This window comes from Stegostoma tigrinum, chromosome 6 (assembly GCF_030684315.1).
Source record: "Stegostoma tigrinum isolate sSteTig4 chromosome 6, sSteTig4.hap1, whole genome shotgun sequence".
Taxonomy (NCBI): domain Eukaryota; kingdom Metazoa; phylum Chordata; class Chondrichthyes; order Orectolobiformes; family Stegostomatidae; genus Stegostoma; species Stegostoma tigrinum.
The window spans coordinates 109,147,441-109,165,145 of NC_081359.1; the positions used below are offsets into that span (position 1 = coordinate 109,147,441).

At 44.4% G+C, this 17,705-nt stretch overlaps 1 protein-coding gene across 2 annotated transcripts in view; it reads left to right on the top strand.

The window, feature by feature from the left end:
• The window catches only part of slco2b1 (solute carrier organic anion transporter family, member 2B1), a 93,459-nt gene that overhangs the window by 61,718 nt on the left and 14,036 nt on the right, over positions 1-17,705 (top strand). For both annotated transcript variants that reach the window (XM_048532954.2, XM_048532955.2), the window contains 3 exons: positions 4,369-4,573; positions 5,465-5,615; positions 16,644-16,804. In XM_048532954.2, coding sequence (XP_048388911.1) covers positions 4,369-4,573; positions 5,465-5,615; positions 16,644-16,804 — 517 coding nt within the window. The remainder of the gene's footprint in view (positions 1-4,368; positions 4,574-5,464; positions 5,616-16,643; positions 16,805-17,705) is intronic.

Consider the following 17,705-nt stretch of genomic DNA (forward strand, 5'->3'; position numbering starts at 1 on the left):
AGTGGTTATGGGTTTGGAAGGTGCTGTCAAAGGATCTTTGGTGAATTTCTGCAGTGCATTTTGCAAATGGTACATACTGCTGCTTCTGAACGTCATGGAGGAGGAAGTGGACGTTTGTGGATGTGGTGTCAATCAAGCGGGCTGTTTTGTCTTGGATGGTATCGAGCTTCTTGAGCGTTGTTGGAGCAGCACACATCCAGGCAAGTGGGGGGGTATTTCATCACACTCCTGACTTGTGCTTTATAGATGATGGACGGGCTTTAAGGAGTCAGGAGGGGAGTTACTTACTGCAGGATTCCCAGCCTCTGACCCATTCTTGTAGCCACAGTGTTTGTGGTGAGTCCAGGTGAGTTTCTGGTCAATGGTAACTCCCAGGATGTTGATAGTGGGAGATGGTAACACCATGGAATGGCAAGCGGTGGGGTTAGATTGTCGCTTATTGAAGATGGTCATAGTCTGGCATTTGTGTGGCACAAATGTTCATGTCCAGGAATCTTCCAACCCTAAGGCTTAGCAGTGGAAGTAAGGCCCATCGAGTCCACTCCGCCATTTAATCACGGCTGATGGGCATGTCAACTCCACTTCCCTGCACCCTCCCCATAGCCCTTGGTTCCTTGTGAGATCAAGAATTTATCAATCTCTGCCTTGAAGACATTTAACGTCCCGGCCTCCACTCTGCTCCATCGCAATGAATTCCACAAGCCCACAACTCTCTGGCTGAAGAAATGTCTCCTCATTTCCATTTTAAATTTACCCCCTCTAATTCTAAGGCTGTGCCCACGGGTCCTAGTCTCCCCGCCTAACGGGGACAACTTCCCAGCATCCACCCTTTCTAAGCCATACATTATCTTGTAAGTTTCTATTAGATCTCCCCTCAACCTTCTAAACTCTAATGAATACAATCCCAGGATCCTTCACCGTTCATCGTACATCAAACCTAGCATTCCAGGGATCATCCGTGTGAATCTCCGCTGGACGGACTCCAGCACCAGTATGTCCTTCCTGAGGTGTGGGGCCCAAAATTCAGTATTCTAAATGGGGCCTAACTAGAGCTTTATAAAGTCTCAGAAGCACGTCACTGCTTTTATATTCCAACCCTCTTGAGATAAATGACAACATTACATTCGCTTTCTTAAGCTACCTGCAAGTTAACCTTTAGAGAATTCTGGACCAACACTCCCAGATCCCTTTGTACTTCTGCTTTATGAATTTTCCTACCATTAAGAAAATAGTCCATGCCTGTATTCTTTTTTCTAATGTGCAAAACCTCACATTTACTCACATTGAATTTCATCAGCCATTTCCTGGACCACTCTCCTAAACTGTCTAAATCTTTCTGCAGCTTCCCCCCGCCTCCTCAGTACGACCTGCCTGTCCACCTGTCTTCGTATCATCGGCAAACTTTGCCAGAATGCCCCCAGTCCCTTCATCCAGATTATTAATGTATAAGGTGAACAGCTGCGGCCCCAACACTGAACCCTGCGGGACACCATTCGTCACCGGTTGCCATTCTGAAAAAGAGCCTTTTATCCCAACTCTCTGCCTTCTGTCAGACAGCCAATCCTCAATCCAAGTCAGTAGCTCACCTCGAATACCATGGGCCCTCACCTTACTCAGCAGCTTCCCGTGAGGCACCTTATCAAAGGCCTTTTGGAAGTCTAGATAGGTAACATCCACTGGGTTTCCCTGGTCTAACCTACTTATTAACTCTTCAAATTATTCTAACAGGTTTGTCAGGCACGACGTCCCTTACTAAATCCATGCTGACTTGTTCTAACCCAACTCTGCACTTCCAGGAATTTAGAAATCTCATCCTTAACAATGGATTCTAGTATTTTACCAAAAACCAAGGTTAGACTAATCGGCCTATAATTTTCCATCTTGTGTCTTGATCCTTTCTTAAACAAGGGAGTTACAACAGCGATTTTCCAATCATCTGGGACCTTCCCTGACTCCAGTGAGTTTTGAAAAATCACAACCAAAGCCTCTGCTATTTCCTCAGCCACCTCCCTCAGAACTCTAGGATGTAGCCCATCAGGGCCAGGAGATTTATCAATTTTTAGACCTTTTAGCTTTTCTAGCACTTTCTCTTTTGTAATGCCTACCGTACTCAACTCTGCCCCCTGGCTCTCCCTAACTGTTTGTTTTTGTAGCCTTTCCAATCTTCTGATTTCCCAGTGCTCTTGGCCACTTTATAGGCTGTCTCTTTTTCTTTGATACATTTCCTGACTTCCTTTGTCAGCCACGGCTGTCTAATCCCACCCCGGATAAGCTTTCTTTTCTTTGGGATGAACCTCTGTGCTGTGTCCTCAATTACACCCAGAAACTCCCGCCACTCTGCTGCTCCACCGTCTTCCCCGTCAGGCTCTGCTTCCAGTTAATTTTTGTCAATTCCTCTCTCATGCCCCTGTAATTACCCTTGTTTAACTGTAACACCATTACATCCGATTTTGCCTTCTCTCTTTCAAACTGCAGACTGAACTCTACCATATTATGATCGCTGCCTCCTAATTGTCCCCTTACTTTAAGATCTTTTATAAAGTCAGGCTTATCATCGCAGGTGTCAACAGTTTCACTAAAGCTTCAGGCCCCACTCCAGAGACATAAGCAGAGATTTGTTGTTTCCTATTCATTCATAGGGCATGGATGTTGCTGGCTGGTACAGCATGATTGTCCATCCCAAGTTGCCCGAGAGAAAGTGGTAGTGAACTGCCTTCTTCAACCACTGCAGCCCATGTGCTATAGGTGGAGTTTGTAGGGATTGCTGCAACCGAATGTATAATTAGGCAGTTAGGAGTCAATCACATTGCAGTAGATTTGGATTATAAGCAAGAGTGGGTTAATGATAGACTCATTGAGATCTTTAGCACAGAAAAAGGTCTTTTGATCCATCAAGTCTACCCTGGTCAAAAACACCTACCTAAAAATTCTTCCCCCATTTTCCAGCCTTGGTATCACAATTGCACATTTAAATAATGCCAAATTCCCTTCCCTAAAGGACATTAGTGAATCAGATGGGTTTTCTAACAATCAACAGTGGTTCCACAGTCATCATTAGACTCTTAATTTCAGATTGATTGTTTTGTTGGCTCAACTCAAATTCCACCATCAGTCACTGCAGGATTTGAAGCCAGGTCCCCAAAACATTATCTGGGTCAGTGGATTAATAGCCTAGCATAACATCACTAGGCCTTTGCTTCCCCCATAATTTCAGGCTGGCACTGATGGTGCCAGCTCTGGTGGAGTGCTACACTCTCCGAGGTGCCTTTCTCTTTGTGAGTTGTTGAGCAGAGTCATGTAAGTAGAAGTAGAATTGGAGTGAGCTTTATTGTCACATGTAGTCAAATGAGTACAGTGAAAAATGTACAAGTCACCGCTTCTGGCGCTATTGTAGGTACAAAGACCCCGTAGCTATAGATCCCTAGAGTTATACAGCATGGAGACAGACCCTTTAGCCCATGTCATCCATGCAGACCATGTTTCCTAAACTCAACTAGTCCCAACCCTCAGTTCTGAGGAAGGGTCACTGGACCCGAAGCGATAATTCTGATTTTCCCTTCATTGATGCTGCCAGGCCTGCTGAGCTTTTCCAGCAACTTCTGTTTTTGTTCTCAATTGCCTGCATTTGGCTCATATCCCTGTAAACCCTTCCTATTCTTGCAACTATTCAAATGTCTTTTAATGTTATAACAGTACTTGCCTCTACCATTTCCTCCGATAGCTCATTCTATGCACGCACCATCCTCTGTGTGAAAAAGTTGCCCCTCAGGCTCTTTTAAACCTTTCCCCTCTCACATTAAACCTGAGCCGTCTTGTTTTGGACTCCCTCACCCTGGGGAAAATACGTTGGCTATTCACCTTATCTATCTCCCTCATGATTTATAAGTCTCTATAAGGTTGCCCCTCAGTGTCCTATGCTTCAGGGAAGAAAGTCCCATCCTATCCAGCCCCTCCTTATAACTCAAACCCTCCAGCCTCGGTAACATCCTTGTAAATCTTTATTGCACCCTGACCAGTTTAATAACATGCTCCTATAACAAGGTGACCATTGGCCCCGTCTGTCCTATATTGTGGGGATACAAGGTCCCATTCCATGATGTTAGTGAGGAGCAGAGGCACTGTGCCAGGCCATGTAGCTGTTGGTGGGAGCTTGCTGTGCACAAGTTGGCTGCTGTTGTTCCTATATGATTGCAGTTAGGATCAACGTAGAGCCCCCACTTCAATTCGTTGGGACTGTCATTTATCATGCAGGGTCCTGATACTAGCCCATACCAACGTTTGCCTCGGTGCTGTCCCTTGTTTGGCTGCTACCTGGTGCCAATCAGTTTGGCTTGTCCATTTCAACTCTTCCATTTCCTCTCATTCCAGGAAGCATCCACGTTCCAGGAGCAGTTCTTGGCATCATATTGGGTGGGACCATCATGAGGAGGTTCCAAATCAATCTGAGGGGCTCAGCCATCATGTGCTTTGCTGCCATCTTTGCTTCCATTTGTGCAACTGCTCCGCTCCTGTTCCTTGGCTGTTCAACGCAACTAGTTGCTGGAATAAATGACAACGTCCATATCTCGAACAGGTAAGTGCACACTTCACACTCCGATATTCCTCCCTAAAGATGACTCCTGATGGTTTGTTGACTAACGTCTGCCTCTGCTGTCTTCAGCACAGAGAAAATTAGGAGTTTTTATTTTTAATTTTCTTCTTACGCTTGACGTAGGCATCGCTGGCAAGGTAACTCAAACTGAGCAGCTCACTCAGCCATTTTGGGAACTTTACAGAATTTTGTCCCAGTGACGTCCCAGTTGTCGCTGTGGTTTGGAAAGATGCTGGAATTGGGTGTAGGAGGTCCATCGATGAGTTACATAGAAAGGAGGAGAAAAGTGTCTTTCAAAAAACATGAGGGGCCTGGGTAGAGCTGATGGGAAGAAACCTGAACCCATTGGTGCAGGGATCAAGAACTAGACAGCATTAATTGGAGGTGATTGGCCAATGAAGCAATGGTGACGTGAAAAGGAACAATTTCAAGAAGTGACTTTTTAGCGTCGAGAATTTACTGTCTGAGAGTGTGGGGGGGAGGCAGATTCACTCGCGGGGTTAGGGTCTGGAATGTACCATCTGAGAGTGTTGGGGGGAGGCAGGTTCACTTGAGGGGCTAGGGTCTGGAATGTACTGTCTGAGAGTGTGAAGGGAGGTAGGTTCATTCGAAGCACTCAAAAGTGAATTGGACTGTTTAGCTGGAAAGGAAAAAGATATGAAGTCATGGGTAAACACAAGATCTCTTGTTCTTTTGGAGAGCCAGCACAGACAGTAATCATCTGGATATTCCACAGATTTATTCTGTGTTGAAGTCATTGCCAGCCGTGACCCTGGGAGGGTTAATCAAAACAGTGGGCAAAAATATGTTGGCTTCACAAAGTCATTGAGGTCAAAGGGAATTCATGTAATATTGTCTTCCATCACTGTCCAGCACATCAGGCTTGGAACTGAGCTGCAATCGAGGATGCTCCTGCAAGGATCAGGTCTACAATCCAGTTTGTACAGCAGATGGTATTGAATTTGTCTCTCCGTGCCACGCAGGCTGCATGTCTGCCTCCTTCGAAACTGATGGAAAAGTTGTGGTGAGTTAGGTCGAAGTGGTTCTAAGCTGTAATGCCGGGATGGTGTCCGGGGTGGAACTGATGGTGAGCTGACATCTGTGGCTCAGTGGAAAAGCTTTGAAACCGTAGGTTTTAGGTTTGAATATCACTGCAGAGAGGATAGCACATAATCTAGTCTGGTCAGCGAATGTGCATAAAAACATAGCGAATAGGCCATTCAGCCCGTTGATCTGCTTACTATTCATTATGTTCACAGATGATCATCAACTCAATGGCCTGTTCATGCTTTTCCCCATACTATTTGATCCTTTTAGTCATAAGTACTTCATCTAACTCCTTCTTGAAAACATTCAATGCTTTGTCCTCAACTGCTTTCTGTGGCAGAGAATTCCATTGGCTCCCCACTTTCTGGATGAAGACATTTCTCCTCATCTCAATCTTAACCGGTTTGCCATGTATTTTGTAGACTATGACCCCAGGTTCTGAACATCCAGGTCAATGGGAACATCCTTTCTGCACCTACCCTGCCTAGTCCTGTTGGAATTTTCTACATTTCTATGAGGCCCCTCATTCTTCTGAACCCCAGGCGATCATGTTGCTGCACTGTGTTCACTGGAACATCCTTCCTCAGATCAAGAGACCAAAACTTCACACAATGCTCCAGATGTTGTCTCATCAATGCTCTGTACAATTGCAGCAAGACATCCCTGCTTCTGCACTCGAATCCTCTCGTTGTGAAGGCCAACATATATTTACTTTCTCCTGCACCTGCAATGCTTACCTTCAGTGACTGGTGTACAAGAACACCCAGGTCTTGTTGTATGTATTATTCAGATAATAATCCTCCTTCATGTAACACTATATTCCAAACTCTGTTCTGCTACCCTGATGCAATTTGTACAGTACGGTCTGCCTGTGTAGCGCACAAAATAGCAGTTTTCAGTGTATCTTGGGTTCACAAAGCAACATTAAATCAAATCAAGTCAAATTGGATAATTTCACATTTATCCACATTATACAGCATCCGCCCACTCACTCAAGTTGACTAGATCGCACTGAGGCATCTCTACATCCTCCTCACAGCTCACCCTCCCACCCAGCTTTGTGTTGTCTGCAAATTTGGAGACATTACATTTAGTTTTCACATCCAAATAATTACCATATATTGTGAGTAGAATCCCTCTGGTGTGGAAGTAGGCCATTTGGCCCATCAAGTCCACACCAACCCTCCAAAAAGCATCCCACCCAGACCCAACCTCTACCCTATCCCTGTAACCTTGCATTTCCGTGGCTAATCCACCAAACCTACACGTCCCTGGACACTACGGGCAATTTCCCATGGCCAATCCACCTAACCTGCGCATCTTTAGACTCTGGGAGGAAACCCACACAGCCACAGGGAGAATGTGCAGGCTCCACACAGACAAGCACCTGAGGATGGAACCAAACCCAGTCCCCAGCACTGTGAGATAGCAGTGTTAATCACTGAGCCACAGTCCCACCCAAATAGCTAGGGTCCTGGTTCTGATCCCTGTAGTAGTAGTCACCACCTGCCATTCAGAAAATGGTCTGTTTGTTTCTACTGTCCATTTCCCATCTATCATGGAGCTAAATTAGGCCATTTAGCCCCTTGTTCCTGTTCTGCCATCCAATACGCTCATGACTAACTGGGTTGTGGCGTTAGCTCCACTTTCCTGCCGAGCTCCTTTGACTCCCTTGTTAGTCAAAAATGTTTTCACCTCAAAAATAAAACAAAGAGCTGCAGATGCTGGCAATCTAAAACAGAAACAGAAACTCAGCTGGTCTGGCAGCTCCTGTGGAGGGAGACCTGCTGAGTTTCTCCAGCAATTTCTGTTCTTATTTCATCTATCCACCGCTGGATTACGCATATTAAATACCTTCGTTGCCCTCTGAGATGGAAAATCCCACAAACTCATGACTCCCATCTCAAGAGCAATTCAGGATGAGCTATAAATAGGCCACTTTTGGAATACTGCGTTCAATTATGATCTCCCTCCACGAAAGATAGTTTTAAATTTGACAAGGTTCAGAAACATTTACAAGGATGTTGCTGGGATTAGACGGTTTGAGCTATCGGGAAAAGCTGAACAGGATGGGGCCATTTTCCCTGGAGCGTTGGAGACTGAGGGGTGATCTTATAGAGGTTTATAAAATCATGAGGGGCATGGGTAGGGTGAATAGCCAAGTTCTTTTTCCCATGATAGGGCAGTCTAAAACTAGAGGGGTATAGGTTTAAGGTGAGAGGGGAAAGATTTAAAAGGGACCTAAGGGGCAACTTTTTCAAGCAGAGGGTGGTGCGTGTACAGGATGAGCTGTCAGAGGAGGCTGGTGCAATTACAACATTTAAAAGGCATCTGGATGGGTATATGAACAGGAAGAGGGATATGGGCCCAATGCTGGCAATGGGACTAGATTAATTTAGGATATCTGGTTGTGGGGCAGTTGGACTGACGAGTCAGTTTCTGTGTGGTAGATATCTATGACTCTAAATCCTGACCTAACCTGCAATGCCCACATCTTGTGATTAAATGAAGAAATATTTGAAACTTTTCCCTGTCTGCAGATGCTGCCAGACACGTTGACTTCTTTTTAGCGTTTTCTGTTTTCAGCCCCTCACCTGCCTTAGTGGGAAACATATTCTGACCATCTACCCTATCGAAACCCCTCAAATCCCACTCTTTTAATCATTGATCCAGACCTCTCCTAAGTAACTCTAGCCTCAGTAAATAGTCACTGCCATTACTCGAGTGAAACTTCCCTAAACTATATGTCACCTTTCTTAAATAAGGAGACCAAAGGTGGCCACGCTGCTCCCAGTGTGGTCTCGAGAAAGCAGTGCAGTACTGAGTGGGAGGGTGGTCTACTCTGCTGGATGTATCTTATTTTTGGATGTGAAATTAAACCATTATGGAACTTGGAAAGATCACAGGATACCATTGGCAGAAAAGCCGGGGAGTTGTCCCCGGTATCTATCCCTTCACTAGCATGACAGGAAAAGATTATCTGGTCATTGGTTTGTTGCTTTTCGTGGGAGCTTGCTGTGCATATATTGATATCCTCATTTCCTGCAAGTACATTTAAAACAATTATTGAATGGCTGTAATGTGCTTTGGGCCACCCTAAGATTATGAAAGATGCCACAGAAAACAGTTTCTGTCTTTGCCTGTAGTTACTGAGGTATAACATGTTAATGCTTCAGTGACTGGATCTGCGCAGATTGTAAAGCCAGATTATCAGTTGAAATCTCAAAGTAACACTCACTAATACGATATTTGTTATTTACTCTTGAGACATGGGTGTCACTGGCTGGGCTCAGCGTTTATTGCCCATCCCTACTTGCCCCTTTAGAAGGTTGGGGTGAGCTGCCCTCCTGAACCACTGCAGCCCATGTGCTGTGAGTGGACTAACAATGCATTTAGGAATGGATTTGCAAGATTTTGACCCAGTGGTACTGAAGGAATGCAGATATCTTTCCAAGTTAGGAAGATGAGTGACTGAGATGGGAACTTGCAGGGGTGGGGGGGCGGGCTGGTGTTCCAATATATCTGCTGCCCTTGTCCTTCTAGATGGAAGTGGTCGTGGGTTTGGAAGGTGCTGTCTGAGGATCTTTGGTGAATTTCTGCAGTGCATCTTGTAGACAGTACACACTGCTGCTACTGAGTGTCGGTGGTGGAGGGAGTGGATGCTTCTGGATGTAATGCCAATCAAGCGGGCTACTTTGTCATGGATAGTGTTGAACTTTCGAGCGTTGGAACTGCACCCCTCCAGGCAAGTGTGGAGCATTCCTTCATACTCCTGCTTTGTACCTTGTAGTTGGTGAAAAGGCTTTGGGGATTCGGGAGGTGAGTTACTCACTGCAGGATTCCTAACCTCTGACCTGTTGTAGCCACTGTGTGTTTATGTGCTGAGTCCAGTTGAGTTTCTGGTCAATGGTATCCCCCGGATGTAGATAGTGGAGGATTCAATGATGGTAACGCTCTTGAATATCAAGGAGCGGTGGTTTGATTGTTGTTTAAATAAAATGCTTTGTCCTGATCATGTTTCTTGAGTGCTGTTGGAATTCCAGGGAATTTGAGCTTGATGAGATAGTGAAACCCAGCAAATAAGGCTAATTGTAATCCATTAACTGTGACGCACTTTGCAAAGCATTAATGAAATGAAAGTAAAAATACAGTCACTTTAAACAAAAAATTAAGATCAAAGCACAAGGATGAGCACCCATGCTTGGAGTTTGCAGAAGTTCAACAAAGTGGTCGAATGACTAACTGCACCATGTCAAGTGAATGACTTTTGTTTTATTTGAGAGGTTAGTTTCCTGTTTTCAATCCCTCGCTCAAAGCCCTATCACTTCTCCATCCTGTCACTTGTTTCTTGTTCAATGTCTGTTGAGTTTGCCATGTTGGGTAGCTTAGACGTCACAGCCTCTCACCTTTGAAGTGAGACCATTTTCAAGAGCTAAACTCAGAGTTTTAACAACAGCACCTGGAAAACAATCAAAAACAGCAACCCTAGTTAGGTGCTTGAAAATATTGGTGACCCATGAGCATGGGAGGAGGGTAGCTAAGAGAAATGGGGGGCAGCTAAGGTAGTGGACGAACTGTCACAATGAGGTGGCGAGGGTATAGGGGAGAGGCTGAGGGTCTTTGTCACAGTGGATTGGGTAGGAGAGAGGAAAAGGGACTTGTGACAGCAAAGTTCCATCAGACCACCACCTTCCAAACCTGTGATCACTTTCATCTAGAAGGACAAGGCCAGAAGATATATGGGAACACCACCCCCTGCAAGTTCCCCTCCGAGTCACTCACTATCCTGACTTGGAAGTATATCTCCATTCCTTCACTGTCACTGGGTCAAAATCCTGGAACTCTCTCCCTAAGGGTATTTTGGTGTTCTTACACCACATGGACAGAAGCATATCAAGAAGGCAGCTCACCACCACCTTTTCAAGGGGCAACTAGGAAAGGCAATAAATGTTGGGCCAACAAGCCGACATCCCATGAATGAAAAAAATAATATTAGTCATGTTAAATAACAGCTAGGTAGCTGTACCTTATCCAGGAACTGCAGTGAACTAATCTGCTATGATCCAAAGTGAATGGTGGTTCTCCAAAATGCAGGAACATAGAAGATAGGAGTAGGAGTAAGCTATTCAATTCCTTGAGCCTGCTCCATCATTCAAGATGATCATGATTGATCATAGAGCTCAATACACTAATCCCACCCTCCGCCCCCATATCCCTTGATCCCTTTAGCCACAAGACCTATATCCAATTCCTTCTGGAAAACATTCAATGTTTTGCCCTCAAATGCTTTCAGTGGCAGAGAATTTCACAGGCTCTCCACTGTCTGGGTGAAGACGTTTCTCCTCCTCTCCATTCTAAAAGTTTACCCCTTACCCCTAAACTGTGACCCCTGGTCAGGATGTCTCCAACATTGGAAACATCCTTCCTGCATCGAAGATAACGCAGTGTGGAGCTGGATGAACACAGCAGGCCAGGCAGCATCAGAGGAGCAGGAAAGCTGACTTTTTCCGGTCTGGACCCTTCTTCAGAAAATTTAGGATATTAGGGTGTGAGCTCAAAGATCAACTATGATCATACTGAATGATGGAGCAGGCTTGAGGGATTGAATAGCTTACTCCTGCTCCTATCTTCTATGTTTCTGCATTTTTTGAAGAAGGGCCCAGACCCAAAACGTCAGCTTTCCTGCTCCTCTGATGCTGCCTGGCCTGCTGTTTTTCGTCCATCTCCACACTGTGTTATCTCAGACTCCAACATCAGCAGTTCCTACTATCTCTTCCCACATCTAATCTGTCTACCTCTGTCAGAATTTTATAGGTTTCTGTGAGACCCCAATTCATTCTTCGAAACTGCAGCGAATACAATCATAATTGAATCAACCTCTCCCCACAAATCAGCCCTGCTGCTCCAGGAATCAGTCTGTTAAAACTTTGCTGCACTTGCTCCATTATCAGAACATCCTTCCTCAGATAAGCAGTCCAAAACTACACACATCACTCCGTGTGTGGTCTCACCAATGTCATCTACAACTGCAGTCATTATAGTCTCGAAGAATTCCCCCATCACGTATCCCTATTTACTGCCATTTCCATCAATCCTCAAAGGCCATTCTTGCTGTGTTCCTTGGCTCAGTAATTCAGGGAAAGTGCTCTGGAATATTCCCTGAATCTGTGCCGAGGTTACATTTTTCACTGACAGGATCATCACTGAATTGAAAAACAGCATATGCCTGGAGAGGATAAAACCTGAGAGAGTTGAACGTTGAAAAATGCAGCAATTATTATTTGAGCAGGGTAAAATGCTGCCAGAAGAAATAACTCAAACATGCATGCAAGTAACCTAGCAAATGAACAGCAAATAAACAATAATGGTTGAAATGTGCGTCTCCAAACCATGAAGAATTTCCAGTCCAGTGACATTATCGCAGTAAATAGTCTGCCTTCTGATGAAATATCAACACTCCTGAAATTATGGACAAGGTTGGTGATCAGGAGGCACACTATCATTAATGTGATTACTGCCCCTCACTGATCTGGATTGGTGGTAAAGTTACACGAATCAGAGGCTCAGATGGAGGCGCAGATAATACCGAAACAGCTGAGGGGATTTGAATTCAGCATAAATATATCCGGAATTGAAAGCTCCTCTCAGGGATGGTGACCATGACAACTGTTGTACAAACACACCTGGTCAAAGCCTTTTACAGAATCACAGAATTGTTATGGCACAGAAAAAGGCCATTCAGCCCATTATGCCTGCCTTGGTTCTCTTCCCCAGTGCCAACCTCCTGCCTTTCTCCCCATATTCCTTGCAAGCTGCTTCTCTCGAAATAACCAACCAATGTCCCTCTTGAATGCCTCAATTGGACCTGGCTCCACCACTTTTCCAGGCAGTTCATTCAAGACCTGAACTACTTGCTGTGTGAGGGAGTCCTTTCTCACATCACCCTTGCTTCTTTTGCACATTAATTTAAATGTGTTCTATTCCATTCTTCTTTTCACAGCTTCACCCTATTTACACTCACTCACTAGTTTGAAATCTCCTCCCAACCATCTTCTCTCCTAGGAGAACACTCCTGACTTCTTCAATCTCTCCTCAACATTGAAGCTTCTTATTCCTGGAACTGTTCTTGTAAATTGTGAGGGAAGGAAATCTTCAGTGCTTACCTGTTTTCGCCTGCACCCAAACCCAGACCCGCAGCAACATGGTTGACCCTCGAAAGTAGCTGAGCAAGCTTCTCTGCTCAAGGGCAATTAAGGATGGGCGAAAGATCCTGGCCCTGACAATCATATCCCATATAAATGCCTCTTTTTAATTACTAGTTTCTAAAAGGGAAGCAGTGTAATGGGTTAACATAGCTGCGTACCTTCGATGTCGTAACACAGTGTGGGTGGACTGGTTTAGCTAACCCACACACCCCTCCTTTGCATAGTTTCACTAAAACCTGTTGGATCTTGCTCAGTTACAGACAGACCCAGCGACAGGAATATAATAACTCATCTCAGTCAACCTTCTATGACAGAATATCCCTGGCCAGTGTTGAGTTCACAATAAGATTCGATTTTGACGTCTACAATTATAAAGGACATAAAGATTTGCATTTCTGTAACACTTTTCATGACCTTAGCCATTCCAAAGCCCTGTACAGTCAATGAGGTACTTTTGAAGTCTTGGGGTAATGTAGGAAACACAGCAATCAATTGGTGGACTGAAAACTCCCACAACAGTAATGTGGTAATCGCCAGAAAAGTTTTTTTTGGTCATACTGGCTGAGAATCATGGATTAGGATCCCTACAGTGTGGAAGCAGGCCATTCAAGCTATTGGGTTCACACCAACACTTCAAAAAGCACCCCCACCCAGACCTACATCCCATTCCTGTAACCCTGCATTTCCCAAAGCTAACCCACCTAACCTGCATATCCCTGGACACAGTATGGGCAATTTGGCATGGCCAATCCACCCTAACCTGCACACCCTTGGACTGTAGAAGGAAACCAGAGTACCCAGGGGAAATACACATGGACACGGCAGAATGCCCACACAGACCGTCACCCAAGAGAAGGATCAAACCCAGCTCCCTGGTGCTGTGAGATCAAACTGCTAATCACTGAGCCACCATACCACCTAAGGAATAAATAAATATAGGCAGGGACATCAAGGAGATCCCACATGCACTTTTTTGCTGTACTGCAGTGGGATTTTCATAGATCATTGAATCCCTACAGTGTGGAAACAGGCCATTCAGCTTAACAAGTCCACACTGCCCTTCTGAAGAGCATCCCACCCAGACCATTCCCCTACATTTTTTCCGTGTCTAACCCACCTAAACTAAACATCCCTGGGGACTATAGCATGGCCAATCCACCTACCCTGCACATCTTTGGACTGTGGGAGGAAACCAGAGCCCCCAGAAGAAACCCCCACAGACACGGGGAGAATGTGCAAACTCCACACAGATGATTGCCTGAGGCTGGAGTTGAACCCAGGTCCCTGACGCTGTGAGGAGCAGTGCTAAGCACTGAGCCGCTACTGCTTCACGTGTAAGACAGTAGATAGTTTTGGCTGACTCTGCCACTGTTTAAGGAGATCCTTGTAGGCTGTAATGAATATATACAACTAATGCTGAACTTGCCAGTGAAAGAAGCAAAAAGCTTATATTTATATAGCCTTTTTGTATGGCCATTGAAGGTGTCAAAGCCCTTTACAGGTCATAGTTTTAGGATAAGGGGTGGCAGATTTAAAACAGAGATGAGGAGGAATTACTTCTCTCAAAGAGTCAAGAATCTGTAGAATTCACTCCCCGAGCGTGAGAACAATGCTTGAGGGCACTGAGTAAATTTAAAGAGGAGATGGATTTTTAATTAGTAATAGGTTAAAGGGTTATAGGCAAGGAAGTGGACTTAAGGCTGAGATGAGATCAGCCATGATCACATCAAATGGTGGAGCAGGTTGAAGGGGCCGAAAGGCCCACTCTTGCTCCTAATTGTTCGTTCTTACAGCGGTGGAGTGTTTTCTATTCATTCAGGGGATGAGGGTGTCGCAGGTCGCCCCTAATTGCCCAGAGGGCAGTTGAGAGTCCACAACATTGCTGTGGGTCTGGAGTCACATGTAGGCCCGACCAGGTAAGATTGGCAATTTCCTTCCCCAAAAGACATTAGTGAACCAGATGGGTTTTTACAACAATGGATTCATGGTCATCATTAGGCTGTTAATTCCAGACTTTTTAAAATTAAATTCAAATTCCATCATCAGCCATGATGGGACTTGGACTCAGATCCCCAGGACATTACTTGGGTCCTTAGAGTAACTGCCCTTAACCATCATCTCTCTGTGTAGTAGGTGTTATAATCTAGAAAATAAGGCTGCTAATTTGCACCATAAAGAACATTATAATAATAACACGTAATTCTATTCCAACTATTGATTGAAGGATCATTATTGGCTGAAGCACAGAGGATAAGTCCGCTGATATTTTTCAGATAATAATCTGGGATCTTGAGATCCAGCTAAGTAGAGAGATGTAACCTTGTCTTAATATTGCATCCAAAAGAGTCACCCCCGATCAGCTTTGACTGCTGTGCTCAAATCCTGGAGTGAGTCTGATGGTGGTATGGTAATGTCGCTGGGTCAGTAATACAGAATCCCAGGTGAATGGTCTGCTGACTATGGGGCAAGATGGCAATGTCACTGGGCTAGTAATGCAGAGAGAAAGACTAATGTTTGAGGACTAGTGTTCAAATCCTGCCGTAGGAGTGTCTACCAGGAAACATAATCTCAAAGTAGGGTGTACATAAGAAATAAGAATGGAAGTAGGTCTTTTGGCTCCTCAAGCCTGATCCATCATTCACTGGGATCATGACTGATATAACATTCATGACTATTTTCCTGTGATTTCTCCATTGACCCTTGATTCCCCAACTGATCAAGAATCTCAGCCTTAAATACACACAAGGATTCTGTTATTACAGCTGTCTGTGACGGTGAGTTCCAAAGGCTCTCACCCTCTGAGACAAGAAATTTCTCCTCAACTTTAACTAAAATGACAGGACATTTCCCCTCATGGGAGATTCTTGGACCAGAGGGCATAATCTCAGAATAAAGGAGTATCAGTTTAAGATAGAGTTGAGGAGGAATTTCTTCGAAATTCTTGAGAATCTGTAAAAAATCAAGGCTGGATTATTAAACCGGAGCCATGCAGATTTTTAATTAGTCAGGGAATCGAAGGTTATGGGGAAAAGGCGGGAGAGAGGAATTGAGGATTATCAGAGCAGCCATGATCTCATTGAATGGCAGAGCAGCCTTGATGGGCTGAATGGCATACTTCTTCTCCCTCAAGGTCTTATGGTGCCCTGGCAGATGGTGACATTTCAATTCAGTGAAAATCTGGATTAAACAACTAGTCTAATGGCAACCACCATCAATTAGTTTAAAAACCCATCTCACTGACCAATGTCTTTTAGGGAAGGAAATCCGCCAGCATTACTTTGTCTGACCTACATGAGACTCCAGAGTCCACAGCATTGTGGTTGACGCTTAACTGCCCTCTAGTCATTTAGGGGTAGATAATAAATGGTGGCTGAGCGAAGGATGCCATCACTCTGTGAACAAATAAAAATAACACAGAGCGTTGTGATTCAGAGTGAGAGTGTTACCCTCTGAGACAGTGATTCAGTGATACTCACATCCTGTAAATGAACTCACCAAAAGAAGCCCCTTAAGAAATTAAGATAACACGGTGTGAAGCTGGATGAACACAGCAGGCCAGGCAGCATCAGAGGAGCAGGAAAGCTGATGTTTAGGGTCTGGGCCCTTCTTCAGGAAAAATCTGAATTTTTCTGAAGAAGGGTCCAGACATGAAACGTCAGCTTTCCTGCTCCTCTGATGCTGCTTGGCCTGCCGTGTTCATCCAGCTTCACACCGAGTTTTCTCAGATTCTCCAGCATCTGCAGTTCCTGCTATCCTTGAGAAATTAACTTGCCTCTTTGTGTGTCTTTCTCTCTTCCAAGAGCTACACCAACTGTTCCTGTGTTTCGGCTCAAACCCTGGTGAAGCCTGGCACCTGTGGTAGTGGATGCTACGAGCTTCTCTTGCCTTTTATGATCTTCCTGACCTTGGCTGGCTTTGTAGCCACACTTTGCCAAACACCTTCCTTCATACTGGTCCTGAGGTAAGATTATTTTATTTATTTATCTCTTTATTTTGCTGGCTTTTAGAGTTTCACATCAAGTTGGTCAACCCTTTTCAGGCCCATTCATGTTTGATTCTGTGCAGAAGTTTGATTTTTTTCTTTGCAGTTTCAGAACAACAGAATTGTTATGGAATAGAAAGAGGCAATTCAGCCCATTGTGTTTGCATTGGCTCATTAAGTGAACAGCCCCTTTCCATTGCTTTCCTCTTTGTTGTCACGAGTTATAGACCAGACCAGATTCCCTCAAACTATTTTAAGAAGGAAACCTAGACCCCAACTTTTTCTTATTTTTAAGACAAATGTAAAGTGCTGTGTTCCAGATGCAATGTGACTGGTCAAACAACTCGATGTTAAGCAAAAACACAATTTATTTAAACGCTGCGGTTAAAATGCAACCAAAGAAAAGGTTTCGAATAGCTTAACTCTATTAGAAAACCTAACAGAATAACAGATACAGTAACTAATACTAATTAACAGCTCCAATGTAATAACATCCCACAAACACGCCCTTTGGCAAAAAAGCAAATTCAGAAAATGTTTTTGTCACATGCAATCCAATAGCCTAGGAACAGAATTCCCAGTTTTTGACTGTAATTGAGAGAGGAAAAAAAATAGCATCCTCTTTGTCAAGCTTACAACAACAACTGCCTAAATCGAAACATAAAAACTGAAAAAAAAAAGGAAATCCTGGTCTGTGAGAGCTGGCCACACCTAGCCAAGCTGCTTCTATTGTCCTAACTTAAAAAAAAACCTCAAGGCCACACAAGCTGTTTACTTTAGTGGCTTTGGTAGACCATTCAATACCCTTGCCTTACAACCTATCTGGACAAAATAATCTTAAAGTCCCAGCATCATCACATGCATTAGCAATGTCTCTTGG